We start from the raw sequence: 12,797 nt of genomic DNA, 5'->3' as shown, positions 1-12,797 counted from the left end.
GTCATAAATCATACACAGTGGTCTGAACATCTTACCAGTTCGTGACAGAGGGATGTCGGCCCCGGCCTCGCTGCTCTCGGGTGATGAGTCGAGGTGGCTGCTGACACTGTGGCTGAGGTGACTGTAACTCAGAGAGCTCTCAGGAAGCAGCGGCTGCAGCTGCAAACATGAGGTGCAGAGTGCCACATTATGATCAGACATCAGTGATGTTGGTGCCATTTCTCCAAAATTACACTCTGAATGGGGCATTTTGGTTTGTCGCACTCGTAACTCTTATTTCATCTCGTCTATGAGTCACACTCCTGATGCATTTTCACAGCCAGGAGATCAGATGGAGGTAATGTTATTTGGAGCCTCGAACAAAGATGTAACACTGCTGGTTTGCACAATTCAACTCGGGGAAGCTGGATAAAAACCCAGAATGCATGAGCTGAAAGTGAATACTTATTACAGCTGCTGGAGTTGGAGCTTCTTTAATGGAGCTGCGTGGGTTGAAAATGAAAATGTTCTACCAGAGGGAAATGTGAGTTTAATTCAAAGAGGAAAGCACTGCCTGAAGAGAAAAGGAAAAACTGGACGAGACATTATTCATTCACAGCATGGTGCCCCTCTCAAGGATAGCTATTGAACTGGAATAAACCAGGCCTATTAGAATTGTCCTCACCTCTCTGTTGCCCTTCCCGTTAATGTGGATGGGAGGTGGAGTCATTACAGCCGAGTTTTTCATCTGCCTGGCGTGAGGGCTGTTCTTAAAGACTCTGTTATTATCCCTGACACGAGGACAGAGAGAGAAAAATGACTGTAAGTTCAGTCCTTTGTAAATTCTAAAAAGGAAACGTTGAAGCAAGATGTCCTCTTACAGCTCAGGCTCGGGCAGAATCGGCGGCAGAGTGTGTCGGCGGATTTTGGCTTGGCCTCGTCTGTTATCAGAGCACATGTTGCGCACACTCTCCTGGTCTGAGTCCATGTCCTGCATGTTGTCACGAGCCTGACCGGGCAGGGTGATCTTGGGAAGAGAGCCCTCCTGGAAAAGAGAGCATTAACATCAGTCACACAGACCGCATTAATATCTTCACATTTGTGTTGCTTTGTTTGAGTTTGTCGTGCAGGAGCTACCTTGATGGTGTGTCTGGTGGTCACTTTATCCAGAGCCATGGCTCTGTCCAGTTTCCTCTCATCCAGCTCCCTCATGTACATATCGTACAGCTCCTGGAGGTGTGGAGGAACCAGCAGACTGTGGTCTGGAACACAAACACACAGATAATTCATTTGATTTCTAGTATTTAACTGTTGGTCTGTAAAACCGTCATCAAGTTTTGTATTGTTTGACCAAAAACAAATGGTTTTAACCTTGCAAACTGTTTTTCATACATTTGATTTGGTTCTCACTTGGACTACTGTCACATTCAATCAACACTGTAAAGACATAATTATATAAAATAAATAAAAGCTGCTCAGTTCTTAAGGTTTTCTTTTACACTAGTCAACTATGTCTACATCTAAACTGGTGTTTACACATTAGGGAACGTTAGGACCATCCTAATGTAGCAGATGGGGAGTTATTAGTGTAAAATGAGTTTAACCATGGAGACAAATGACGTCCCTCTGGGACGCCAGTGTTCAGATCACACTTAAGAGCCTGCTATTAAATCTGACCACCTGCTCCCTCCCCTGCAAGAAGTCCAAGATCCAGTCAGCCAGGGACATTTGGACTCTCTGGAGAAGTTAATCACACAGCCTGGACAGTAGAATTGTGTTACAAGCTGTGCTGTGATCAACAAACAGAACTCTTGTGTAGGTGGCTGACGTCTCTCGGTGTCGATGAACTGAGTGCAGACGCACTGATAGTACAAACCTTTTCGACACTTTTGCAACTGATTACGCCTCTTTTGATCAACTCTTTTTCACCGCTCAAAACCAACGACGGATATTAATTTGAGTCATTCATTGTAATGCTGACACTCACCATCAATGAACTGTCTCTGCTGCTGTATGATCTCATCACACAGGTGTCTGTGCTGCTCGAAGCGCTGCACCACAAAGTTTTTCTGCCGGATGACGTTGTCCTTGAGCAGCGCGTGCGACTGCATCTCTGCGTTCTCGATCTCCAGCTCGTGGACCTTACAGAGGAGGCACAGGACCTCCCGCTGCTCCTCTGAGCTCACCCGCCTGGGAAGCAGCTCCTCCAGGCGCCGCGCCCGATCACGAAGCTCCAAGAACCTGCGCTCGAGCAACGCCTTGAGGATAAGTGGGAATAGAGCAGTTAAAGTTGTGTGAACACTTTCAACCATTTCTTTTTTTCTTTGTTTTAAAAAGTAGATCAGGAATCCCACCTTCTGTTTCTGGATCTTTTTCTGTTCAGCCATGAGTGTGACCAGGGTTTCTCGGGCCACCGCCACCTGTTGGGTCTCGGTGCTGTCTGGAGGAGACTCGGGAGAGTCAGAGTCCTTCTCGCTTTCGTCCTTATTAACACTTTCCTTTCTCCTTTCAGCTCGCCACTTCCTCCTGCGTCTACTCCGCTCCTGCTCCCAGCTAGCAGACAAAAGATACATCTTAACCTCCGGCAACATTTTTACATCATCTGGTTTATAATTTACAGTTGGATGAGACAGACGTATAAATCCTCAACACTTACTCTGCAATGGTTAGCAGGTGTTTGGAGGTGTCGATTTGGATCTCCATGTTGCTGTTTTCCAGCTCCATCAGGCTTCTCCTGATCTCCATCTGTTGGCGAAAGGCATCCAGGAGCTGTTCCCTCAACTGGTCCATCTCTGCCCGACTCTGGTGGCTGGAGTGGGCCTGGACCTCCGCTGGTGAGGAGAATAAGTGTAAAAATACAGATGTTAGGAAACAGTGTCTTTTGGCAGATGTGCTTCATATGGTGGAGTGTGGACAAGGCTTTACCCTGGACATGGCGGATGTCTGTCCGGTCTGAGCTGAGCTGGCGGCTCGCCTGATCTGCGATCTTCTTCTTGAGCCGCTGGATCTCGCTGCGCAGGTCTGAGATGATGTTGGTGTACTGGGCGATGTGGTATGACACATTTATCAGGTTCTTCTTTACCTGGAGCCCACAGAGATAAAAAAAAGTAAATACTATTACAGTAACTGGATCTGCTTCAGTGGCAGCAAAAGGTAACAGATAAAGGTAACGTGTCCTGAGCTCACCCGTGTTCGAATGCTTTTGGCACGGTCAGCATACGTCAGCGTGTTACGAGACTCCTCAAAAGCCACAGAGGCGGGGCTGATGTGGGCTATCATGACCGTTCGGCTGTTCCCGCCCAGCGAGTCCTGTCAATCAAAGACATCAGAAGAAAATATAAAACATAAATAACATCAGAATGACTAAAAACAGTATTTATGATGAGTTATGAGTTGGTCTCTTGTAAAGTCTCAGATCGCTGTACCTTCAGTAGTCGAGTCAACTTGCTGTCTCTGTAGTTGACGTACTTGGTACCGTTTTTGTCACTCAGGGCGTTGATGCAGTTGCCCAAAGCCAGGAGGGAGCGGTTGATGTGGGCGCCCTCTTTCAACCGCTGACCCCTATTCTGAGTCTAACAGAGGGACAGACAGAGAGGTGTACGTGTTTTTAATTTCACTTGATCATATTATTAGAGCAGAAGACAGCTGATAGGAAATGAGGGTAATAAGAGCTGGAGGATATGAAACAAACCCACCAAGCTGTACGCTGTAATTACATGTTAAGTGTTAACAGCTCTGAAAGCAAATGCAATATTTTACAATGTCAGTTATTTAAATCAAAGGATTTCTGCATTTTGTTTGAAGTTTGGCCACTCAGACAGGAAAAAGTGATGCCACATATTTCCATGAACCGATCAGAATGTGGCAACATTTAAATCAGATTTTGGGTTGTCTGGTCGATGTCATTCAAATCTGATCAAATCAAATTAAAGCTCCTCATTTTGTCGGGTCCATCCGCTTTTCAAACACATGGATGTGTTAACCTGGTTGTTTTATTTTCACTTTTGACAATCTGTATTTTTTAATATGGTTGTTTCATTTTTTGCTTGATGATTATTTATTTTCAACATCGCCCATACATTCGATATGTTTTATGTGTTTATTTTATCATAATTTGTACTATTTCATTAGTCTAGTTTTAGCTTTATCCTGTTCTGGAACCATGCTGCATGGCAATCCTGCACCTCAACTAAAATTTACTGATTTTATTTATTCATTGTTATTATCGTTATTGCCTATGTCTATATTTAACATTACAGAGCAATCCTTAAGAATTAAAACCTTTTGAGGGTTTTAAACTCCTCGTGCATCCCCTCTGCTGGACGCACAGACTGTTTCCACTCTTGCCCAGGAGATGGCATCGCCTCCTACGTTTGGTCTATTAATACTTGGCTGGACTAAATCAACCTTAACTAACCACATGCGCTCCTCATCTTTGGAGGTAGGAAAATGCTCCCTGTGGCCTCAAGTGACAAACAACTCCCTGTTCTGCTCAATTACCAATGGAGGCCGTATGTGCTATTCATCAATAGTACGAGTGTGAACCTTTCAAACAGTCTCCACGGTATGTAAGTGCTCTCACTCAGTGAACATTGGCATGTTGTTCCTGTGGTGTGGAAGGACACTGAAGCATTAAAAAATGACAAAGACGAGCCATTCATCTGACTGACAAGAGCAGACTCAACCTGATACACTGCTAACAACGATCTGAACAAATTCTTTACAACATCCACACTTGACCGGTTACAAAGAGACGGTCAAAGCAATAATACAACTCAGAAAATGGACCGACGCACAGAGAGTGAGTGTGCTCCTCCTGTCTGGTGTGTGAACCCACTGACAATATTCCCAACAGAGCAGCTAATCATCTACGTGTCGTAAAATCAATCAAATACTAAACACATAAAATAAACAATTTAATTTGTTACCATGTTCTGAGATAATAATCTTACTGAGTACACAGAGAGAGAAGAGGACAATTGGCAACATGATTGTTGCAGTTATTATCATCATCCTACGTTTTGGGTAAACCATTAGCCAAAAGGCTGGTCTGTGACTTTAATAAACTGCATCATGGGCCCTAATGGCAGATGTAAAGAGGCTTTTATTAAAGTCTCCTGAGGTTTACTGGAACCATAATCCTCTGGGCTGTTGTAAAGAAACACTGCCAAGCATCCCCAGTGAGCAGACTACTATTGAGTCTAGACACACTCACAAAGCAGGGCCTTGTAGTTTGGAGGATATACATGTGTAATGTTTAATACAGGAAACAGTGGATGTAAATGGAACATTAGGGAAGTCTTTCAACTTTAATTTGGCAGAAAAGTGGGTGAGAAAAGTGAAAGCAGCCGTTTATAACACCAAATAAACCGTCCACCTGTACAGCTCCTCATGAAACATCATTTCAGGCATTTAAACACCTCCTGACTGAGTGTATATATATACACACACACACACACACACACACACACACACGCACACACACGCACACACACCTGTGCTGCTCGTTCAGAGCCGGCGAGGTCGATCATGAAGAGGCGTGCGAAGCGGACCTCCTGCAGGACATCGCGACACCGGCTCTGCTGCTTCACAGCCACCTGCAGCACAGCGTGGGAGCGAGACGACGTCTGATTGGCCGCTGTGGGCTCCTGGGTGCGCTGCTTGTTGCCTTTCATCAGCAACTCCATGATCTGAAAACGTACAGGAATAGTTCTTGGTCCAAATGAACGTTGTGATTAAAATAAATCAGAATTCATGTCACGCATGGTTAGGAAGCTTATCTGACCTCTTGTGCGTTGATGGTAGACACCTCTGTGATGCCCGCGACCTGAATCACTCCTTTAGCATCCTCTCTCAGGTCCAAGAAGCCCGAGGACGGGTTCAGCAGGTCCCGGATCATCTCATTGTAGATCTAAAGAGACAGACAGATATATAAAATGGCACTTGCAATAAAATTAACGAAGTAGAGATGTGTCTCAGTGAAGCATAGTTAAATACAGAGCAAGTCTATATATCTGCTTGACATCCTAAAGTTGTGTTCCTTTGAATTAAAGTAAACGGAATCAACTGCGAGGTTGTTAAAGTCCATTTAAAAAGGTTCCATTCAGTCTTTCAGGCCTCACAAACCCCAACCTGGTACAAAAACATCTAGTGCTATATTTTCAGCAACTTGTCATTTAGAAACCACAGCTTGCTGGGTGGCAGGCTGTCATCAGCCGATGTCAGTGCTCTTCTTTCACAAAAAGAAAATTCCGGTGATTTCTCTGGACTGACATAGATGGTGCAGCAAAAGCAGCTAAACCCACTTAAAAGCTCAGTGCAGGAAGTGACATCCTGGAAAGTGACCACTGGATGACAAACCACTGGGAGGTTGGAGATGTAAAGGCAGTTTGTATTTGTCAAGCAGACCCCAGCTACCAACGCTGAAAGCAGGATGCTTTGACTGACACTGACAGTTTAATATTTCCTCTATTAGTTTTTCCATCAGCACTGGTTTGTACAAGACCAAGAATAAGTCATGCTTGTGGTTCTTTGACGCTGTACTGGGGCACAATGGTGCTTTGAGCATGCTAACATGCGCAGAAGCTAAAACGGTTCTCCTTCCATTGAGGAAACCAGAACGAACATAAGAATAGAGGTGGAGGGAGCGCTGCCCACATGTGAGAGGTAAAGAATAGCTGAAGGTTCTTTTTTTTATCTGCAGAGTATATTTATTAGCTCCCACTGTACATGTTTCTGCACGTGTGTTTTAGAGATTGCACGTGTGAAAGAAAACGTGATTTATACAAGAAAAGGAGCAGATGTGTGCACATCGCTCTGTGAGGCTGTAAAATGACGTTTAACCTCTTTGCTGTTTCCAGGGAGCAAGCTGTTGCTGCAAACACACATGTAGCCTTGTGTCAGGAGTTCGATATAGGTCAGAGAACATCCGACCTCAATGACTGGCATTTTAATTGGAGCATTTTCACTTCCACCCACCCACAGTGCCACTAAAATGCTAAGCCTCAATAACATTGTCAATCATTGAACATAATGACAGCTTTTGGCATCGAAAACATAAAATGTTATTTCGACGCAGCAAACCTTTCTCTCAGCAGGAAACATTTGCTGCCACTGTGCCATTTCCATTTTAATGCTCTTTTCATGTTTGCTCTTTTTATACAAGGTCAGATTCATCATCTGCCTTTGTCCCTTCCTTTTCTTTAATTCCCAACGCTTTTCTCTTTTCTCACACCCCGACAGCTGAACATTATGGAACAAATCTGACTCATTTTCGTTCTCACACCGCCTGCCGTCGTTTTGCAGAATGATTTGGAGGAGCAAAAGTATAATAGACAAATTGTGCACTTGAAATCACAAAACAGATTCTGAAAGCGGCAGGCGATTTCCACAGTTCACATTTCTATATTATTTCCTCTGTTTAAACTATAAATCTCCGCTACATGGAAGGTGAGAGGTATAAACAGAAGTGTAACTTGAAAAGGCTTTTTAAAAGGACAACCTCATTCAGAACTCTAAATATCATATACGCTAGAAAATCATTCCTAATTCAAAATTGTCCAAAGTCAAGAAAACCCAATATTTACCTCTTTAAATAGGAATATGATTCACAGCAGTGTGACTCAGTCACTGCTATCAGAGACAAATGAACCGATTCCATTTTGTCCGATGCTGCTGTATTAACGGCTTTGTCATTAAACACACAGTGTGAGCTGTACACACTTCTCAGTATTGAGGATTAGATCAACGGCCAGCGGGCACACAGCCTGCCGTATTATCCATAGTCCATCCATCCTCTAGGGACAAAGGCTGAGATCATCACTCAGACAAATAAATCATAAATATAAATTACATTCATATATAGAGCATTTCGCAGCACAAAAGGACAGGACTGAAGATCACTTTACACCAACTAGCAATAGTCAATATATCAACATTATTTTATTATGGAAACATAAGACATCATCTTAGATTCTGGATATTGTTATATTGTGATGTCTTTCCTGATTTTTTAAATGCTACATAAAACCACTGGTGTCTGACAATGTTTGTGTATCTTGTCCAAGCTACAGTGCTCTTGAATTACCACTTAATGAGATGTAAGAAAAACATCCTTGGCCTTTCAACAGATTTTGAATGATGGTCTTGTCGTATAATTCCTACATTCCTTCTTTCATGACTCTCTATTCATGCCACAAAATAACTCCTTCTTCAGGCCCTGACACCGGCCTCACCTGAAAGACGTTGTGCTTAAGTCTGAGATTTTAAGTTTTCAGTCACTTTGTCTCGCTTCATCCTATATTTTGAGAAAAAAAAAACAAAAACACTGCACTTAAGAGGCACGACCGTTCATTCTGTGTCTTGAGCGTGAGCGAGATGAATCAGTCAATAGTCTCTGAACTCCAAAGGATACCAAGAAGATACCACATAATAGGTGATCATTATATATACTAATTATATAAACTGTGGCCCTGCAGTATTAAGTCCTTGATAATTTGCCAAAAAAAAAGTAAGAAAAAACATACAAAAGCAGACACACCAGAAGAAAAGGCTGAGAGGATAAAACTGTAACACAATAAAGGGAATCCTTTCAGAAACATCTCTGTCACTAATTGCTAACTGCCGTTTCCAAAAAGACTGTAAAGAAAGACACGTTCTTTAATTTCAAGGTCTACTTTAACAAGGCAAAGCAGCACCTTTCAAAGGAAGTTTCATGTGCTTTACATAAGACCTATTAAAGACATCGAGATAAACCACACAGTGTGGAAATGATGTGTTCTGTGAAGTCTGGTGATCTGTGTCAACAGGGCGGTGGATCAGGACGCCTGCTCAGCTCATCTCAGATGTGAAACGAATGCCAGACTATAGTAAAGGTACACCAGCAGTATCTGCCTGCAATTGTCATTAGCTAACGACCTCAGATCTTATCAGTGTGAATAGCCGACGGCGAAAGAAGCACTTCTAATTGTGGCGTTGACAGAAACAGAGATGGATGAAGGCAATTCAAATGTGCGGAAATCAGAATAAATCTTTGATCTCTTAGAAATCAAGTTAACGACTACAATAATTTGAGCCCCACTTCAAAGAGACGTGTCGCAGCATGACTGAACTGAATGTCTGAAGATCAGTTATGGAAGATGCGATGCTGACCTCCAGATAAGACATAGATACGCTGTACAGCATGTCGTCACTGGTCTCCTCGATGGCACGGAAAAGGTCGTTCAGCGTTCGAACGTAGATTCCCGGCTCCTTGTCAGTCCCCAGCATGGTGTATGTCTTCCCACAACCTGCAAACAGAAACGAACATTCAAGAAAAACTGTTTATAATGCTCATGTGTTTACCCCCTTAGCAGCTTGTGTAAACACCTGCAGCTTGGATCGTCCATTGTTCAGCTCCATTTCTCTTAAATTTTTGCACACTTGACTCCATATTGTTATTAAACCTACAGGTTTTTGTGTGCATTGTCATCACCTATCCCTCACATTGTTTTCTTTGTTTTGTAAACTGTTGTTATTGAAATGAAAGAATATAACACTTCTTTGTGATTCAATTTTAAAGACTTTTTGATTTGTTCAAGCTTGTGGCTTGTGTCAAATTTAAGCCTGTTTCCAAGCTGCTTTCATCAATATTTCATACACTATAAACAATAGATAAATGATTGTGTATAATGTGAAAAGTGTCGTTTGTAGCCACAAACCCACAGAGAAATATCACCCGACTCAGCAGCGTGTGCCTTGATGTCTTTCAGCTCTTGCTTTGGTTGTAAATGTGTAACTTTACTGTTCTGGCTCGTTCTCACTGCTCTCATCACCTTCACCTGCTTTCAAATGCATCTCTTGTGAGCAATAAAAGTTCTGGCACACCCATTTATGCTACCTGGTCAGCACCAGACCAGACAGACAAAGTTAGCAGCTAGCTGGTGGACAGAGCTGAGCAGCTAATTATATTTCCTGTATTTCCATCTTTTAACAAAAGTAAAAAAATGTACTCTAGTCCAAACATCTTATGGAAGGTGCTAAGTGTTTACTAATTCCCGACGACAAATGGTTCAGGATGTGCCGTCCTAATTCGTCCTGGGCTGACCTGACCACATGGGGAAAGCAAACACTAACACACACTAAAACTCCTTTTTACTTGCCTACAAGAGGAGACAAAGAACTGTGAATCTCTGAGACAGATGGACGCACAGAAGGCAGAAGAAGTCAGTGAGACAGATGGATAACTTGATGGGGAAATGGTGCTTGACAGTTCTTTGACAATCTGTCGCTACCCACAGGATACGTGGGAGGTAAAGCATTCGTCATTTTCTAATCAGACCTGCACTCAAATTATAAACCAAAACAGGTGCAAATAAGAGGCCTCACCTGTTTCCTGAGTGTGCTGACTCAGAGAGAGATTATGCACCAGGGAAGCTAAAACATGTGAGTAGTGTGTCGCTGACACACACACACACACACACACACACACACACACACACACACACACACACACACACACACACACACACACACACACACACAAACCTGTGGGTCCGTAGGCAAACACAGTGGCATTGTAGCCCGATATGAGGCCTTCGATCAGCCCTCTGGTTGTAGCTCGATACACCTCCTCCTGCACATGAAGAAGAAATTCAACTTGAAGGGTTCAAGTTCTCAAAACACAAGAGCCACATTTGTTTCATTTAGTTTTTGTTTCATTTTAACTTTCACTCTTGACAGACCTGACTGGCTAAGTAGTCGAACGCCACATCAAACATGTAAGTCTTCTCCCTGGAGCGGTTGGCACGCAGGATGTCGTCTGGGTCCTCCATGGGGTCCATCAGAACCACCATCTAATGATGAGGACGAGGGCAAAGATAGGAGAGAGGAAAAAATGAGGCACACAATATGAGTGGGTGTTACATCTCCGTTCTGACAACTGAGCAGCCAATTAACATGATGATTCGTCTCCTGTCAGTCACTGGGGAAAGTAAGGCTAATGAGCAAATGTGCCTGAAGTCAACGAGTTGAGGTTCAGCTTGAAAATATGAAAAGGATAGTTGGAACATTGTTGAAATCACCTCTTTAACAGAGTTCTGCTGTGACTGAACAAGAAATTTCCACTTAGAGCTTCTGCTATTGTTCACTGAAATTATTATTGTGCGTTATGTAAAGCTGCAAAAGATAAATTAGAAAAGCAAGTACAACTGGAGCTGTCAAGGCTGGCTAACAGAAGATGCAGATGGCTCTCTGTTGCAGATGTCTGTGTCTGCTGAAAACACTTTGGTGTAAACCAAGATCATTTCAATCAGACAAACACAGCTGACAGCTTCTGGCAGGTTTATCTACTGCAATGATTCCCGTACAGCTGGATCAGATGAGCTCATGTTATTGTAGATGTTACTGTCACAATACAAAACAATATTTGTTTACTTTCAGTAGGTTTAGTGAAGTTTTATGTTCGGTGGACATTTCAAGCATTTGATATTCTCAGGGATCTGTTTCGACTCGGCATACTTCATGTGTCTCTTCATACTGTTACCATAGTCGTACTATAATTGGTTTGAGACCTACACCAATGAGAATGGCACTCAGTGGGGCACATTAGCCCAGAACTGCTTTTACCCATGAGTGCTAAACTGTAATTTCAGCCCACCAGGTCTAGGATCTGCCTCAAAAATGTACTTACTCAGGCTACCTTAATACACCTCATCTTTTTCCATGCATTATTCCCTGAGAAAAGAACTGGACGGTGAAAAAAGTGAGAAAAAATAAAACAACCAATATTTGTCCCCCTTTCCTGATCTGCACTGAAATATAATGCGGTCTATTCTAGGTCGAGGTCCATCCTCCATGAGAGTTTCAGGGAAATCTGTTTTCAGTAGTTTTTGTGTCACCCTGCTGACAAACCCACCAACAAAAAAACTAACAGACTGAAGTGAAAGCATAAGCTCTTTGGCTGAATTATGAATTGCAAGAAATGTCAGTGGAAGCTGTTGTTTCACTGACAAAAACAGCCCCTGTTCAGATCAAGGACATTTCATAGTCTGCTTGCATCTATGAAATGGGGATCCACTCAAGCCATCTGCTCTACTCTGAATCCTACTTATAGAACATGAGACCAAACCATCAGCTCACATGTGAAGGACATTCATACTGTGGCATCTGAGGGGGAGTGAACAGGTGTTTTTTGTGCACATGACAGAACAGAAGAATTAATGTATGAAAACAGGAGATCGAGACGCATCATTGTTCCAACTGAGCTGTTTACAAAAAATCCTAAACCAGAACAATAATCACCAATAATAACAGTTCTCCAAAAGAACATTTAAGGGACTGGTACAACATAACATCAGACAGAAACATATCATAATGCAGCAGACAACTCAGTGAGTGGGTGCAAACAGCTTGACAGGTTGTTGACAGCTGAAGGAAAAGTATTCTCTGCAGTGTCGTGTGTTGGTACCACATGCTCTGCAAATGTTTAAACTAACATTCTTTTCCCCCCACGTTTAATCTGCTGATTATTTGTAGAATTATGTGATGAACTGTTCAATTGATAAAATGTCCAAAAGATAAATACACTGAATCTTTTGTGCAACTAAAAGTCCAAAACAGAATTCTTTTCATTTGTTGTCATTAAATGATAGAAACAAGCAGCCAACTTACATTGAAGAAGTTGGAGACAGCAAGTATGAGGCAAATTTTCTTGAAAATGACTGAAATGATAAATTGTTTATAAGAGTATAGAAATTAACTGCAGCTCTACTGTGCACTTGGCAGAGTCAATAATAATAAAGAAAACAGGATGGCACACAGGACCCTCAAGATCATGTCAG

The 12,797-nt window shown here is 42.6% G+C and overlaps 1 protein-coding gene across 2 annotated transcripts in view; it reads right to left on the bottom strand.

The window, feature by feature from the left end:
- Positions 1 to 12,797, bottom strand: part of kif19 (kinesin family member 19) — a 33,316-nt gene that overhangs the window by 2,116 nt on the left and 18,403 nt on the right. Inside the window, exons 3-17 of one of the 2 annotated variants that reach the window (XM_037082056.1) lie at positions 10,701 to 10,811; positions 10,504 to 10,591; positions 9,130 to 9,266; positions 5,765 to 5,890; positions 5,475 to 5,669; positions 3,405 to 3,551; positions 3,166 to 3,288; positions 2,905 to 3,061; positions 2,636 to 2,810; positions 2,334 to 2,532; positions 1,967 to 2,237; positions 1,117 to 1,241; positions 861 to 1,024; positions 665 to 770; positions 36 to 159 (exon numbers count right to left, since the gene is read on the bottom strand). In XM_037082056.1, the coding sequence (XP_036937951.1) occupies positions 36 to 159; positions 665 to 770; positions 861 to 1,024; positions 1,117 to 1,241; positions 1,967 to 2,237; positions 2,334 to 2,532; positions 2,636 to 2,810; positions 2,905 to 3,061; positions 3,166 to 3,288; positions 3,405 to 3,551; positions 5,475 to 5,669; positions 5,765 to 5,890; positions 9,130 to 9,266; positions 10,504 to 10,591; positions 10,701 to 10,811 (2,248 nt within the window). Of the gene's footprint in view, positions 1 to 35; positions 160 to 664; positions 771 to 860; positions 1,025 to 1,116; positions 1,242 to 1,966; positions 2,533 to 2,635; positions 2,811 to 2,904; positions 3,062 to 3,165; positions 3,289 to 3,404; positions 3,552 to 5,474; positions 5,670 to 5,764; positions 5,891 to 9,129; positions 9,267 to 10,503; positions 10,592 to 10,700; positions 10,812 to 12,797 lie in introns of both variants that reach the window. The other variant, XM_037082055.1, reaches the window with a different exon arrangement.

The sequence above is a fragment of the Acanthopagrus latus genome, chromosome 20 (genome assembly GCF_904848185.1).
Source record: "Acanthopagrus latus isolate v.2019 chromosome 20, fAcaLat1.1, whole genome shotgun sequence".
In the NCBI taxonomy this organism is placed as follows: Eukaryota; Metazoa; Chordata; class Actinopteri; order Spariformes; family Sparidae; genus Acanthopagrus; species Acanthopagrus latus.
Note: the sequence above shows the minus strand (reverse complement) of the source record. Positions and strands in the feature narration are given on the sequence as shown.